General features: G+C 49.8%; 2 protein-coding genes across 12 annotated transcripts; one reads left to right on the top strand and one right to left on the bottom strand.

Moving 5' to 3' along the window:
• Positions 1-1,595: 1,595 nt before the first annotated feature.
• FAHD1 (fumarylacetoacetate hydrolase domain containing 1) lies at positions 1,596-3,287 on the bottom strand. Its single transcript, XM_069810492.1, has one exon. It carries the CDS (start codon positions 3,013-3,015, stop codon positions 2,344-2,346), a length of 672 nt encoding a protein of 223 aa, XP_069666593.1. The 5' UTR covers positions 3,016-3,287; the 3' UTR covers positions 1,596-2,343.
• Positions 3,245-14,893, top strand: LOC104316207 (hydroxyacylglutathione hydrolase, mitochondrial). Of its 11 annotated transcripts, none has more exons than XM_069810487.1 (12): positions 3,261-3,358; positions 3,880-3,921; positions 5,674-5,704; positions 6,838-6,919; positions 7,210-7,391; positions 7,870-7,934; positions 8,803-8,920; positions 10,015-10,123; positions 11,080-11,183; positions 11,658-11,759; positions 12,235-12,314; positions 12,840-14,893. In XM_069810487.1, exons 5-12 carry the CDS (start codon positions 7,287-7,289, stop codon positions 12,937-12,939), a joined length of 783 nt encoding a protein of 260 aa, XP_069666588.1. In that variant the 5' UTR covers positions 3,261-3,358; positions 3,880-3,921; positions 5,674-5,704; positions 6,838-6,919; positions 7,210-7,286; the 3' UTR covers positions 12,940-14,893. The 11 variants fall into 11 exon arrangements, with proteins under 11 accessions (XP_069666587.1, XP_069666588.1, XP_069666585.1 ...); XM_069810484.1 differs by having other exon boundaries at positions 6,838-7,024; XM_069810485.1 differs by lacking the exon at positions 3,261-3,358 and adding an exon at positions 3,378-3,474 and having other exon boundaries at positions 6,838-7,024.
• Positions 14,894-15,247: the final 354 nt, after the last annotated feature.

Here is a 15,247-nt window from a genome sequence, read left to right as displayed (position 1 = left end):
CATAAAGAATCCAGGTATGCATATTTTGCCTTTCTCTATGTATTTTTTCCTATTTTTTAATCTATTTCTGTCCTTGGCTTCCCCTGCAGCTGGTGTATTTGCTACATTCACCAGTCCTCACCTTCTGAGCATATCAGGAGTTGGCCTATTTGAAATGGTGGGAAGATACCGTAGCCCTTCTCTTGCAAAGTTATTTGTTAGGCTAGAATACCCTGAGGAACTCCTATCACCCCAGTGCACTACCTACCCGTTAAAGCAACATGGCAGAGAGAAAACAACCACAGAAACAGCAAAGTTTGACAAGCAATCCACCAAAATTGCATCGCCCTACTCATGTGAGTAGAAACGAGGGACTAAATGCACAAAAAAATGTTGCCAGTGTTGGGTCACTGCATCTCTCCTGTTGCAGCAATAAACAACTTCAACATTTTCCTGCCGTAACAGCTAATATTCTGAAGTGAATGTTTACAATAATTTTAATCACAACTCAGCTCTGCTACCAGTACACAGTGCTGAAGAACAAACTACAAACGATGCATTGTTGCTGTTGCCATAGACGGTAATGTTTGATAGGCACGAAGAAAAGGAAACAGCAGAGAAAATGAATTTAATCCTTCCTGTTTCAGAATTATTCACCTGAACTTCCCTGCTCAGCCCGGCTCTGTTGGCCTGACTTATCTGCTTGGCCCAGCTCATTGAGTTGCAACAAATTCAGAGGACAGCTTCCCTGCTGACAGAGGTAGGCTTAAACCAAAAGCGTTTTGACTGCTGTGAGCCAGGGGCTGGTTCTGTTCAGATGTAATGGCTGAATGTCTGTTTCAGTTGGCCTTCGTTCCTTAGCCTGCCTTTAGATGAAATCTGAATTATGTCCACAGCATTTAGACCTCATCATACAAAGAAATTTTACATGTGCTTTAAGTCATTGGCTTAAGTTAAAATACAGCGGAATGAAATGTCTGCATGTTTGCAGGATTGGTACCCAGTGCAGGTGCTGTGCGGATACACAGTGGTGCGCTGGAAATAGGAAAATGTCTATTTTTCTTCTGCAACGTGCTCTGCTTTCTTTTTACCATTTGATTTGCAGTATCCTGGATGATGCTACTCTTTCACAGAGGTGCTATTTTTTGGGCTACAGTAATTTTCTCTGCAAGACTTTCCAAATGCACTTTTAAAACAAAACTTCCTAGCGGTTAAGATCTGGCTCCAATAAATGGAAGCATTTAACTTTGGTGCTTGCACGTTTGTAAAAAAAAATAATCCATCTGTTTTTGTTAGAAATTAGTCAGTTCTGTGCAACCTTTGAAAATGGCAAGTTTTGATGTTTGTAGGGGGAGGGTTTTTTTAATTATATTTTACAACTTACTGTGTCACTCCTTTGAATTGAAAGTGAACTCGCTGTCATGCAAACTGGTAGAGTGTGTTAGATCAGTTGGGAGTTTGGAAACGGGAAAAGTTATGCAGCATGGCTTTTTAACAGCTGGAAATAGTTAAAAACTTCACTGTTGCACTGCACTGTATAAGTAATGGCAATTGCTGCAGTTAGATTTCTATTAAAAATATATTTAAATCAGTAAAAGTAAAGACAATTTTACTGGTTATCTTTACCAATGAGCTGCTTTATTCTTGATCTTTTGTATTATTTTACTTTTAGAAGCATGTTTAAAGCTCAGGTTAGGAAAAAAGATCTGCCAAGCATCTGGCACACTTCCTGCTGCATTACACCCCTTGGAGTGGGAGGGAAAGCAACCCTCATTTAATTTGTACATTTGAAAAACGCACGGAGGAATCATGAAACTAATCTAAAAAGAAAACATCTTTTTATTGTAGAATACCCCAAGGATAGAAATTCTTTCTGATGCTGTAATTCTTGATTTACTGTTACACATATATCTTTGATTTTATATCCATAGCATGGGTGAGCCTTAGCTCCTACATCACCATTCTGATGGTTTAATTTTTAGACTTTTATTTTAAGGCAATACATCAGTAGAACAGAAGAGCACACACAGTGACAGCCAGCGCCGCTCCCCTCCCCGGCTGTCCGGCACACCATCTCCATTGGCACTTCCAAGGTACGGTTAAGGTATTAACCACCTGCCCCAAGCTGGGTTGGACTCCGGGTTCACAGCCTCAGAGGAGGCTGAAGCCTCCACGGGAACGGGGCTGTTTCAGTCAAATGCCTTTCGAGCGCATGGGTTACGTGTCTTTGATGCACGACAGCCCGTTAGACGCTTGGGCCATGTAAGTGTTTAACGTACAGGACGGCTTGGGTGTCTCCTTGTTCACCAGATGTTCCCAGAAGAGCCTCTTCCTTTGCAGACAGGGTCCCAGCCAGGCTCCTGGTTAGGATCTACGCGTTTGCTGCGCCACCTTAAACCGCATAGAGAGGACATCTCTTATCCCAGCCTCTATCTCATCGTTGGCCTGCACAGACCCAACTCCTTTGGGAGACCCTGTCAGAATCAAGTCCCCTTCTTCCAGGGTGAGTATTTCGCTGATGTAGCTGATCAGGTAAGGGATAGAGAAGATCATCGAGGAGGTCTCCCCCTCCTGCCTCAGCTTTCCATTCACCTTGAGCCAGATCTTCAGCTTGTGAGGGTCTGGAATCTTCTCCTTAGGCACAAAGTCACTGACCGGGCATGACGAACTGAAGCCCTTGGCCAGGGTCCAGGGCAGACCCTTCTTTTTACACTCCTCCTGGGTGTCCCTGGCCGTCATGTCCAAGCAGAGGGCATAGCCTGCCACGTGCTCCATGGCGGCCTCCTGGGACACAGCCTGGGCTCTCTTCCCGATCACCACCCCCAGCTCCACTTCGTGGTGCAGGTTGTTGCAGTAGTAGGGCCGGAGGATGGGCGAGCCTTCCCGCACGTAGGCCGAGGAAGGCTTGAGGAAGAAGATGGGCTCCCGGGGCGGCACGCTCCCCATCTCCTTGGCGTGCTCGGCGTAGTTGCGCCCCACGCAGACGATGTTCTTGCCCCACTCCCAGAAGCGGGACAGGGGTTTGGAGGAGGCCATGCCCGCGGCGGGTCTCCTTCTCCGGGGACCGCGGGCGCCCTTGGGGTGTCCTTGCCGGGCCCGGAGCCGCGCCGCCGCCGCCTCTCCTCCGCCGCCCTCTCCTTCCTGCCTGCTCCCTGCCCGCGGCGGATTGCCCAGGGCAGCCGTCCGCCCTCCCGCCTCCTTACCCGGGTTAGCAAATCGCCCGGCCCGGGCGTGCCGAGCGGCAGCGGGGAGGGAAGGAGGGGGCCGGCCGGGCGCAGCGCCGCCCCCGCCGCACGCCGGGCCGGGGCCGGGGCCGGGGCCGGGGCCGTGCCGGCTGCCGCCCGCCTCCCCGGGGCCGGCCGCAGGGCGGGGAGCAAAGGTAACCGGGCCGGGCCTGGGCACCGGGCGGGGCGCGGCGCACCATGCTCGGCGGGGGCTGGCGGGGCCTCGGCACCGCCCTGGCGGCCCTGGGAGCTGGGGCCCTGCTCCGAGCCGGTACGTGGGGAGGGCGGTGCGGTTCGTCCGGGGATGCGCCCCGGTAGGACCCGCCGGGCCGGGCAGCGCCTCCAGGGCGGCCGGGCCGCGGGGCGGAGGGGGGGGCCGGGGCGTGGGGAGCGGTGGGATGTCCGCCTTGCAGCGGGGCCGGGGTGTGTGCAGTGACCTCCTTGCAGCCGGTGCCGGGGCGGAGGGGACGTGCGATGTCGTCCCCCCTCCCTTGCAGCAGGGACAGGGGAGGGGGCTGCGCTGTGCCCCCGTACAGCCGGGACCCGCAGGGAGCTGGGCGGCTGCAGGCACCCGGCCGTGGGTGGCCGGCTCTGGGGCTCAGCCCGCCTGGCAGCGGGTCCCCCGGCAAGCTTGGAAGTTTGATCGTGGTTTTTCTCTTCTCGTTTCCCGGCTCAGGGGTGCGCCGAGGTTTTTAAGCTGACTCACAGCCCCAAGTAGGTCAGTATCTGCTTAGCTGGAGCCTGTCTCTGTCGGTGGCTTTTCGCATCGATAACCCACCAGGGAGGCTCCTGCGGTGGTTTTGGGCTGCTAAAGCGCTCGTTATTGCTCTGGGAGGAGGGCTTGGGGGACTGGGGCTGGCATTTAAACTGGATTTGGTGAATGGCAGACTTTATTGGCAATGTAAACAAAAAACCAAAACTGTCTAAGCTCTGCATTTAAATTTAGGGCCTAAGTTCTGAAAGCATCTCCTTGAACTAGAGCTTGGGCTTTAGTTTCACAGCGTCTCTGGGGAGTCTTTCCAGAGGCCTTTTGCATCACTCCCGTTTTAAGACCTGGCCTAAATGAGCGAGAATCCACTGGAGTTAACTGCCAGACTTGGAAACCCTGATGCTATCTTGGGAACAAGTATGTGAAACCCAGTAACCAGCAGCTCCTGAGTTCCCCAGGTTGCAGGGTGGGTGCTGCACTTTCCACGCAGGCTTTGCTCCACCAGTGTGTGGGTGCGTGCCCTGCCCATGCCGGCTGGAGCCAGCTGTGCCGCTGGCAGCGTGTGCCAGGTGGGCAAGTCGAGTGGGAGTGGGTGTTGCCCTGGGTTTGTGGACCAACTCACTTGGTATTGTGTGGAGCCACAAACTCGCTGGGTATCCATCTGCGTGCAGAGTATGTAAAAAGTGAATGTAGTGTTTCTTATGAGGCAATGCAGGGATGTTCATCTGGCTATGTGCGTGCAGTCATTTTTGAGTGACAGCCATGTTGGAAATAGGAATTTTCCACTCTTTTCTGTAATAAAAAGAGTAAAACAAAATGCTATGGAGAAAATGTATGAAGCACCCCTTTTCTGAGAAAACCTTTTCTACACTGTGCTGCTGCCTGCTTGCCTTCAGACTCCAGCATGTATGCGTTTATGTGATAATGTTAATGCTTCCCATCTGCGAACCCTTTCCTCTTGGCGACTCAAGCTGCACTAACAAACCGTTCCAGAAAGCCGAAGCGTGTGATTCAAAGGCTGCTGGTGTTCTGCTCTCCCCAGTCCTCTCTGCTTCAGGCATGAAGTCGGGAGGGATGCGTTACAAAACTGAGCAAAAATGAAGTCATTGGGCATTAATTTTGGAGCAGACCAGCATGTGTTACAGTGATCCTGAAACGATCTGTGTTAGTGCTGGGCCAGGGCAGGGGTTACCTATTGCCTGGGGAGCTTCTTTGAGCACAACTGGGGCTGAGAACGCCCTTCTCGTAAGAGCAGCGCTGGGCGTGCGTGAGAGCGCTTCTGGTCTGCTCACCAAGTGGGCAGGCTGGAAAGGTGCAGCTTAGCTGCAGATGGGAATTCAGAATGAGTTTCATACTTCATGGATGTTTTCTCATTCCTTTGTTTAAATTACATTTTAGAAAACGTTTCCTTATGTGGTGTAGCTTGTTTGTTTGTTTTGTAAGAATTGTGAATTAAACATGCAAAGAGACTTTGGGATCATGGCCAAGGTTAGAAATGGTTCATAGGAAGAAAGCATTTTAAGTATGTGAATAATTCCTTTGACTTGAAGTTAAGGCTGTGTTTTCTTTTGTTTGTTTTTTTTTTCTTCCAGTTAGTCTCTAGTATGCAAACAAACATGCAGTATATATAGCTCTTGTGACTGATAGCATCCAAAAGTGCTTCGTGTTAGGGAGCAATTAAAGAGCAATTGATTTTTTTTTTTCTTTTTCCCTATCAAGGAGTAGTAAGGGTTTTGTTTTGTTTTGTTCTTTTTTTGAAAGGACTCTTCTGCTCCAGAGGAACACTTGGCAGGTATGGATACTTTCCTCAATACTACATGCCTTCACCGTCAAATACCTAGTGCATGCCTACACTGTCATGCCTTGGGGTTTTCTTTGCAGCACTGTGTTTAATTTTACTACCATCTCGCCTCCTTACCTCGCTTCCCTCATAAGCAAGTGAGATGGTGGAGGTAGAAGGGGGAAAAAAGTTCTGGGCAGGACAGTTGTACCAGAGGGGCCTTACAGGTCCCACTGCCCTGGCGCTGGGTGTGCAGCAGCAGCTGCATGCCCCAGTCAGAACTTGGAATGGGATTTTGCAGCCTTGTTGGCCCCTTCGGTCTGTGGAGCTGCAGGGTGGGGGCTGTCCATGTTGGCTGGAGCCAGGCTGTGGGGCCTCTTCTCTCTAAAGCGGGCTCTTATCAGGCGTGGGCAGGACTGATCTGTTTTGGGAGACTGGGGCAGGTTGATTAGGAGCATGGTGACCCCTCCCTTTGGCACTGGTGGAGGTGACCAAGCACTGAGCGTCGGGAGCCTTAGGGAGAGAGTCAGTGGTGCAAAATGAAACAGCGGCTGAGCCAGCATAGTTCAGACCAACGCAGTCACGTTCAGTGGCATGCGATGGCCTTGGGCGTTAAGACAACCGATTTCTGACTTGCAGAGACTGATGCTTCTTTCCCTGCACGTGTATGGACCCAGGCCTGAATTGCAGTGCCCCAGCAATGGAAGACCTTGTCCTCTTTGTTTCCTTTCCTTTTTTTTCTGGCAGAGCCTCTTAGGGCTTGGTTGTTTCTTTAAGAACTGCGTATCTGTGAGTTGAACAGTGGAGCCCGGGTTATTTACATCTGGAATGAGATTTTCTTCTTGGATCTGATTAAACATTTAACCAAAAGCAAACAGGGGGAAGCACTGCTGTTGCATCAAGGTAGCCTGCGAGTAAGAAACCTGCCCACAGTGCGTGCCTGGTACCTGGCCAGGTGGGGAGCCTTGCCTTCCATGCAGAGAGCATGTCTTTTCTCTATGCACTGTGCAGGATGCGATTTCCCCAAGTAACAAACCAGATGTTTCTGTTGTAGCAGTGTGTGTATTTCTGTATTTTTCTTTTTTTTTTTTCCTCCTTTTTTGTCTTTTGGCTGTAACATGGCCTTTTGTGCTTTTTTTGCAAAGTCACTGTCGCAGGCTGACCTTTGTCCAGCTGTTCCCTCTCTGTTCTGCCTTCCTGCCCCTTGAAATCTTCTCTCCAATCAAGGTATAGCGCTTTCACTGCATGAGCACATCTCTGGGAGAAAAGTGTCCTGTCCCTCTTCGGCGCAGCTGCAGGGCACTAAGAGCCTCCCGTGCTGTGGGACACAAGGTGACACAGCCAGGCATTAAGGCTTTGTCCCGTGGTGGCCTCTCTCCTATTCCTCTGAAGGAGGCATGTTGGGCTGTCCATAGCCTTCCTTCTCTGGGGCCATGGGCTGGGGGACCTGCTGTGTTCTGTCCCACTTGTTCCCCTCCCTAGGCTAACCTGAGGTTTGACTGTTTTGCGGTCCCCAGGTCCAGCACAGCTGCGAGCTGTCTTCCTGCACACGGAGCACGAGCGGAGGCAGTCGAAGACGGTCACACAAGCCGACATGAAGGTGGAATTACTCCCAGCCCTCACAGACAACTACATGTACCTCCTCATTGATGAGGAAACGAAGGAGGCTGCCATAGTTGATCCTGTGCAGCCCCAGAAGGTAATGCTGTCTGCTGCCCTTGTGAGCAGGGTGCTCACTGCTGCGGGTCTGGGAGATCCTTCCAGGTTGCCACATCCACGAGAGAATTAGTCATACACTGACTCAGGCGTGGGGGAAAGGCAGGAAATACTGGCCATACATAGGTACGGGCAGGACTTCACAGGCAGTCTGCTTCTGGGCTCAGGCAGCTTGTCCCTGACTTCAAGGGTTATTGACCTGATTTTGGTTTTTGCCCTTAGTTTGATGTAGTGCAGGAAAGAGGAGATGGGACTGAGGGCTCAGTCATGGCTAGCTCGATCAGAGACCATGTGTCCTGACCTGTAACTACGACTTGGCAAAGGATGAGCTCTCTGCAGAGTTGTTGGTGTGGTGCTCTCAAACCTTGGAGCAGTTGTGTCCAGGTTACACCAGGCACCAGGTGTGCTGTTAAGTCATTTCACGTAAGTTGTAATGCTCTTGCTGTGCCCTGTGCCTGCAGGTTTTGGATGCAGTCAAAAAGCATGGCGTGAAACTGACCACCGTCCTGACCACACATCATCACTGGTAACTATCTGCTCTAGTGGGATCTCTCTTCCCTCTGCATAAACACAAGCAGTCAAGAATTGTTGCTTTTCTGGATCAAGTTGGTCTTCTCTAAGCAGGGGCTTAGATGTGAGAAGAAAGATCAGAGCTCAGGAAGTGTTCCCTTGGGCTTGCTATGACCAGATGCATTGTCTAGACTGCAAGCTCTGTGGGCCAGTGCCTTTAACCTTTAAAATGCTGACTTCTTCCAGGTGGCCAGTGAATAAATGCGGGTGAAGGTAGCTGTGGAGTGTGGGAGGGACCACGCTCACACTGAAGTGCTAGGACATGCCTGTAAGGCATGCTACTCGCAGTCAGCACTTGTGGGAGGATTACCTGCGTTGCAGATTAACTCTGCCAGGGACATAAAGATGAATGTTCCGCTCTAGCAGTTTTGCAGTGCTGAACCTGAGTAACCTCTCCTGTGGGTCATAGTGGAGCCATCTCTGTGGCTGGAGAGCCAGCCCTGATCTGCCAGGATCAGCACTGTAAGCGAATGCTGAGCTGTTTGGACATCTCCACGGTGTCTTGTGGGACACTGAATTACACATATCCCAGTTATCCCAATCTCTTCCTGCCCTAGTTACTGGAGAGTTGACCGTGAGCCCCTAAGGCTGGTGTTTCCCAGCTAGGTATAAACCTGTGGGGGGTTGTTCCTCCCTCTCACTGCCCTAGTTACTGGAGAAATTGTCTCCACTTGTGTTGATGTGGCATATCCTTTGATATGAGGGCAGTGTTAGAGACTGGGACACTAGTTGATCAGAAATGATCACCTTGAGGTTACCATTGCAATATGAGTTATGATAAATTTGTCTTCATCTCTGCCCAAACCATTTTTCTGACCTTCCAGGGACCATGCTGGAGGAAATGAGAAGCTTGTAAAGATGGAGACGGGGTTGCGTGTGTATGGGGGAGACAGCAGAGTTGGAGCACTGACACAGAAAGTGTCTCACCTTACATCGCTCAAGGTAAAGGGAGTGAGCTGCAGGACTTGGTTGGGGACATCTCCCGTTTGTGTCACAGCTTTAGAGCTGGACTGGTGTGGTCCAACCTGAGTTAATATTGTGGTCACAGCTCTTTTACCTTTTAACATCTCTTGGATGTGGTTGATAGTTTAAGTACAGCTTTCACCCTTTTCCAGCCCTGTGAACCATAACCCCTCTGTCTTGTTTTGGCCGGTGATACTTCTTCATTGATGAGAACACTGGCATGGCTCAGACACCTGCGTTGCCTGGGGTGTGCTGGGTGTCCATGTGCTCCTTGACAGCTACCTTAGCTGAGGTGGTCAGGACAGACGTGTGGAAGGACAGGGCTTGTGCTCTGCTTAGAGCCTAGTTAGCACCGAACAAATGCAAGTGGTCCTCTCTGAACGAAGGCTGGAATACAGGGTGAAGAGAAAGTGGGCCGGCAGTGCTAGCTGTCTGCATTGCTTTTCCAGAGCTAAAGCAGCAAACCTTGTTGGTACCTAGCTGTTTGTTTACAGATGAACTGGCAGATGACATAAACTGCTGTGAAATGTGCAGGCTGGTATGAATATCACTGCTAGTCCTGTGGTGCACCTTTGGGGGGGGACAGCAGCAAAGAAGGGAAAACAGAAATACATGGGAAGGTGTGCAAATCAGGGCTGTGGGGGAAACATCCCCTTGGCCTCATGAATGTGTTTAATCCTTCCCTTTTTATGAGTGTCATCCACTTCTTCCCTTCAGCTTCATTTTTGTTTGGAGCTTTTTACACTTGATTAACTTTGTTTAGGATTTTGTGTTGCTCTGGATCTGTTTGCTCTTGCTGCCAACCAGACGCTGAGTCACTCTGCATGTAAATGAAAGAATCTGGTGGTTCTCTTTGTCACAACACCTGCTAGGAGGAAACAGCTCCCTTCCAAGTCCCTGCCATAAAACCCTCTTGCTGGACTCTCACAGGAGCAGAGCTGATGTTTACTGGCCAGCTGTGTGAGAATTTGCCTGTAGGAGTACTAGACCATTGTAATAGTTGCAATTCTTTTCTAATCATACAAATGCTAGCAAACAGTAGCTTAAGCTCTAGTCTTCTGCCTTCTTCTCAGGTGGGATCTCTTAATGTGAAATGCCTCTGTACGCCGTGTCACACTTCTGGACACATCTGTTATTATGTGACTAAGCCAAATAGCTCCGAGCCACCTGCTGTTTTTACAGGTGAGGAGTTGGGAGGTTACATCGCCGGCAGTCTGTGTTGCAAAGGAATAAGCTACCCCTCTGCCTGTGTGCTCCTGACTCTGGATGTGCATTCATCCCTTACTGCCAGTGCAGCTGGTTAACATCCACATCTTGCCCCCTTACCAAGTGCTACCAAGTAGCAACTGTAGAGGAAGCCTGTGATACCCCTCTGGGTTTGTAAGCCATTGCTGGACACCCTGCAAGCAACATCAAGAGCGATATCTGGAGGAGTCCTACATCTAGCATTTTCTTCCTTGAAACAAGAGCTGTTGTTTTGCTGTCTCAGACCAAACTGTGGCTGATACCAAAACCCGTTGCTTTTCCATATATCTGTACTCATGTCTGTAACAAAACTGAGAGAAGAGAAAATAAGGGAGTAAGACAGGGCTGGTGCTCCATCTCTGGTAGCCAGGTTCTGGATCCTGTTTTGGAGAGTAGGGTTCCCCCTTCCCTGAGACTGCGCCCAGTCTCCCCAGACTGCCATGTCATCCCTCTCCTGATGGGCATTCTCCAGAGCTTTCACCAGCTGCTGCATGGAAGAAGTAACGGCTTAAGCAAGATTTTAGGGAGCACTGGGGAGAAAATGCAGAGGCGACTCATCTTTGTTGAACTTCATAGCAAAGAGAACAAGTGTTCCTTGTCCACTCTAGAAAGGACAAGAGGGGACAGCAGACTGCCCACAGGTAGGGAAGTGCTGGCATGGTTTGCCTGGTGAGGCTGTGGGGTTTCCTGCAATTAGAAGTTGCGTTTGCCGCGTGGGTTTATGTAGCACTGAGCCCGTATGGGGCAGCAGTGTAGCCTGGCACTCTCTGTGCCTTCTGCTGAGCTGCAGCCAGGACGGCAATGGCAGGACTGAGCCCTCGGGGACCGTGTGCTCACACTTTGGTGTGAGGAGACTTGTCTGGTCCTGATGCCGTGTCACGCCTCCCTTGCAGGTGACACACTCTTTGTGGCTGGTTGTGGGAAATTCTTCGAGGGAACCCCGGAGGAAATGTACAGAGCACTGATTGAGATTTTGGGCAGCTTGGACCCCAAAACGGTATGAGCCTCTCCTTTTGTGCTAGTAAGTTAACCAGCCAGAAACTACTACAGACATCAAAGAAACTATCTTCCTAATAATACTGTTGTGCAAAGAGAGAATTTCTCATGTGTTGAAGGAATGAATGCTTACATCAGGAATTGTCTTTGATGCTGAATAGCTGGAGTCGTCTGGGAAGGAAATACCTGCCCCAAATACGTTTGTGCTTTGTGGGAAAAGAGTAGGGGCTGCTTATTAAAGGCTAGTGAGCTGGGATGCCTGGGCTCTTTCATCAGGCTTGCCGTTAAATTGGCAGATAGTACTGGCTGATAACTCCTGGCACTGCTCCTGTGCATGTCTCTGGCGGAGAGTGTCGTGTATCCTGGAGGGCTGACTCTGTTGTTCCTGCTGTACCATAACATCGATGATGGTACCTGACACTCTACCTTTGTACCTTCAGAGTTACCCGGTGTCACTCTTCCTTTCTCTTCCTAGAAAGTTTACTGCGGTCACGAATACACAATCAACAATCTCAAGTTTGCTCGACATGTTGAACCCAATAATGTCGCTATCCAGGAAAAGCTTGCTTGGGCCAAGGTAAGCTAGTTCATCCTTTGGCTAGACTTGATGCTTTCATGGAGGCAGAGCCTCTCTGAGGAGGTAGAGGAGAGAAGACAGCGTTGGGGAGAAAGAGGCTGAGGGAAGGGAGTTAAGAGTCAGAAGCTGCAATATGTTGTGCGTCCAGGGGAGCGACGTGTTGGGGAGCACGGTTTGTGTGTGGCCCAGAGAAGACGGCTTGCTGCCTGGTGGAGATGTGACCCTCCCTGGAAACTTCTTGGTATAATTACAGGCTGATGTCCACGTCTGTCTGGGAGGGTCAGCTCTGTCCCAAGTCTCTCTGCGTGTGTCTCAGTGCTTGTCTGTCTGGCTGTGTGCATGGCCCTGGGAAGGGCCTGCCCTGAGGAGAGCTCAGGCAGTTAGGTGCAGCACTGAGCCTGTGTGGTTCATATACAGGACGTTTCTTGTTCACCAAAACATTCCTCATTAAGCAGAAATCTCTCCCTTGTTACAGGCAAAGTATGACGGTGGTGAGCCAACCATACCTTCCACCATTGCAGAAGAGTTTACGTACAACCCCTTCATGCGAGTGAGGTATGGAGGAGATGTGGGTGTGGGAGTGGTCCTTGTGTTTGGAGGGGGGATGTGGGAAGGAGGAGGTCTCCAAAGAAAGAGCTGTAAGTGGGGATTGCTCTCCTGCCTCGCATATTCCTGTTCTGAGGCCTTCAAGACTCTTCTTAAAATATACTTGCTGTCCTAGAAGAAGCTTGCCGCAGTGAAACTTGAAGGGTTGTGGTGAGCATCTTTGCCAGTGCTGAAGTCCCTGACTCAGGAGACAGAACAAGCTTCATTGTGTAATTACGTTCCTTCATCAAGCAGTTTGGCAGACAGGCGCAGCAAAAGATGCTGTTCAAGGAGTAAGAGTGTTTGCAGTTTCCTCTTGCCAATGAGCGTTTAAACCAAGGGAGGTGATAAGCCTGTGCCAAAGCCCTGAGTGTTTGATCTTCAAGTATAACATTTCCCCTTGATGCAGGCAAAACATGATAGTAGTGACTTCATATATAAGATTTTTATCTTTCAGTCTTTGCATTTGCTGTCCCTGGTGTTCCCTCCTGGCAGGGAGAAGACGGTTCAGCAGCACGCAGGGGAGACTGACCCCATCCGAACAATGGGGGCCATCAGAAAAGAGAAGGATAACTTCCGAGTCCCGAAGGATTGAGCACTCTACCTGGATCACTTTAATGTCAGTTTAAGTGTAATTTAGACTATTCAGATGTTTTAGGAGTTGAACTTTCTGTTGTGGTTGAGACAGTCATATTTAGGTTTTTATTTTGTTTTAATTAAGGAAAAAAAAGCACTTTGTCCTTGTTGAGATGTTCTACAGCATATTTATATTATGATGAAGAATATTTATCCTTCTATTGCTGGCTCTCAAACTGTCACATGTCACATGCAGATCATTTTACAAGTGTCGGTACGTGGCTCAGAGTCTGGGGTGGGGAAGGGTCAAACCTTGAGGTCTAGGAAAAGGCTCTTGTCACTTTTGTAGGAGCCTGACATGAATGCAGACAGTGGGACTGAGGCCTGAGATATCTTCATTTAAAAAAGAGACAAAATGCAGTAACTACATTGCCAGCTGAAGATTTGAACTTTTTGTCCATGCTGCTACTTAAACAAGCACTTCTGAGTCTGTTGCTTCTGGCTCCACTAAAACCAGTTCTCAGGGACAGACCTGCTCTGCCACTGCCAGTTCAGGGCTTAGTTTGTGAAATACGCAGGGTGGTCTGGCCCTGGGAATGGCACATGGGGACTGTCCAGCTTTTCTCTTCTCTCTGACCTTCCCTGTCGTGGACTGCAGTAACTTTTCCAGGCAGCATGCTGGCTTAGAGATTGCACTGTTGCTTATACCCTTTCTCTCTTAACTTAAGGCTGTTTGCATGTACCTGCTTACTGCTCTTAAGTGTGAGCTGTATGTTAACTTGTATTAGTACCACACAAACGAAGAAGGGATTTGTCTGCTGGTTCAAAATCCTGAGAAGAACTTACCTAGTGACTAACTGCGTGTCTAACAGATCCTCCCAACAGATGCCTTGCTGCCGATAGCCAGAACAGCGGCTTTGTACCTTGCTGTGAGTAATGTGGCAAAGGAGCATTTATTAGCCGGGTGCTGTTCCTCAGTGAGAGAGCGACTGTTCTGGTGAGCACCGGCCGTAGCCGTGCTGGGCCTGGGAGACTCCAGCTTACGGGCCTGACTTACAGTGGGTGCTGTGTGCTGCTGGGGTCGATCACCTGCCCTGCAGCCCCTGCCTGGTCCAGCCTCTCTGCTAGAAAAGCCACAGAGGTGATGTTACAAATAGTGAGGGTGTCCACGTATTGCCAGATTTAAACAGGGCTCGGATCTCAGACCCCCGGAGAAACCCCATTAGCCTGGCACGTTTCTTTTCCTTGGCTGGTCGGTGGGGCTTAAAAGCCATCTCTGTTCTTGGACTAGTGCTGTATGACCCCTGACAGCAGCCAGCTTGAAAACTGCAGGGAGGGAACTTCCCCTTGGGCTGTTTTTCTGACGCAGGAATAGCGTGTCGAAGTGGATGAATGGGATAAACTTTGGGGGAAAATAAATCCAGATTTTCCATGAGTGGGTCACCCCCCTCCTGCACTTCCCATCCTCCAGCTTGGTCTTTAAACAAAAGAGATGGAGTGAAGGGTGGTAGGCATCTGTGTCTTTAATGCATCTTTCTCCTAATTATATTTCCCTCCTTGTTTCTTGGTCTCAGCTGCGTACTGTAGATCTGCTCAAGTACAAGAGATTTTCAAACAAATGTTTTGCAGCTGAAACTAAGGAAAGATTCAAATGATTTTGGTTCCAGTTTCTCCCCCTCTCCCCAGTGCATGTTGGTAATGCCACGATGGAGTCCATAACCATGGGGGTGTCACCGCTGTAACTGTGGTCTGCTGTTCCAACCAACACGCTGAATGGCAGTGTATGAGCGGGATTTGGTGTAGCACCATTTCTTTATTTGCTTTAAAAAGGTAAATTTTATGTAGTTCAGAAAAAAAAGTGGTACCTAAAACTTTACCGCCTCCTTAACTTGAATGCTGTGCTGCTACAAGGGAGCATGACTATACTGATGGCTGTTTGACAAATGAGCAAATAAATAACAGCTGTAAACCGAGCATTGGTGGGGTGCTCTGGAAGAAGGGGCTTTCTTTATCTCACAATTTTTTTTTTTTTTTTTTTGGTTTTGTACTAGCGATTGAAGTCAACCAACTGGAAGCGTCTTTCTACCTAATCCTGGGGGGGTGCCAGGTGGCATTTTGGGATCCTCTGGGGCTTTATTCAAGGTCTTGTTACAACTGTATTTTCTTTTTGAAAGAAGAACGGAGCACGTTTCAGTGCTTGTTTCCTGCTTTCCAGCGCCATTCCTTCCTTCATGAGTGGCATTTTGGGGGAACTATGGTCAATCCTGAACCGGGGCTTGTCCCCACCTGGGAAGGGAGCCGGAGCACGGCTCTGCTCCTGCCTGCCC

The sequence above is a fragment of the Haliaeetus albicilla genome, chromosome 22 (assembly GCF_947461875.1).
Source record: "Haliaeetus albicilla chromosome 22, bHalAlb1.1, whole genome shotgun sequence".
Classification (NCBI taxonomy): Eukaryota; Metazoa; Chordata; class Aves; order Accipitriformes; family Accipitridae; genus Haliaeetus; species Haliaeetus albicilla.
This window is presented reverse-complemented; position numbering and strand designations above follow the sequence as displayed.

Coding starts and splice junctions, on each gene's coding strand:
- FAHD1 (XM_069810492.1), bottom strand. CDS start 3,015: ATGGCCTCCTCCAAACCCCTGTCCCGCTTCTGGGAGTGGGGCAAGAAC.
- LOC104316207 (XM_069810480.1), top strand. CDS start 3,402: ATGCTCGGCGGGGGCTGGCGGGGCCTCGGCACCGCCCTGGCGGCCCTG. Junction 7,935..8,802: donor CTGACCACACATCATCACTG/GTAACTATCTGC, acceptor CTGACCTTCCAG/GGACCATGCTGGAGGAAATG. Junction 10,124..11,079: donor GCCACCTGCTGTTTTTACAG/GTGAGGAGTTGG, acceptor CCTCCCTTGCAG/GTGACACACTCTTTGTGGCT.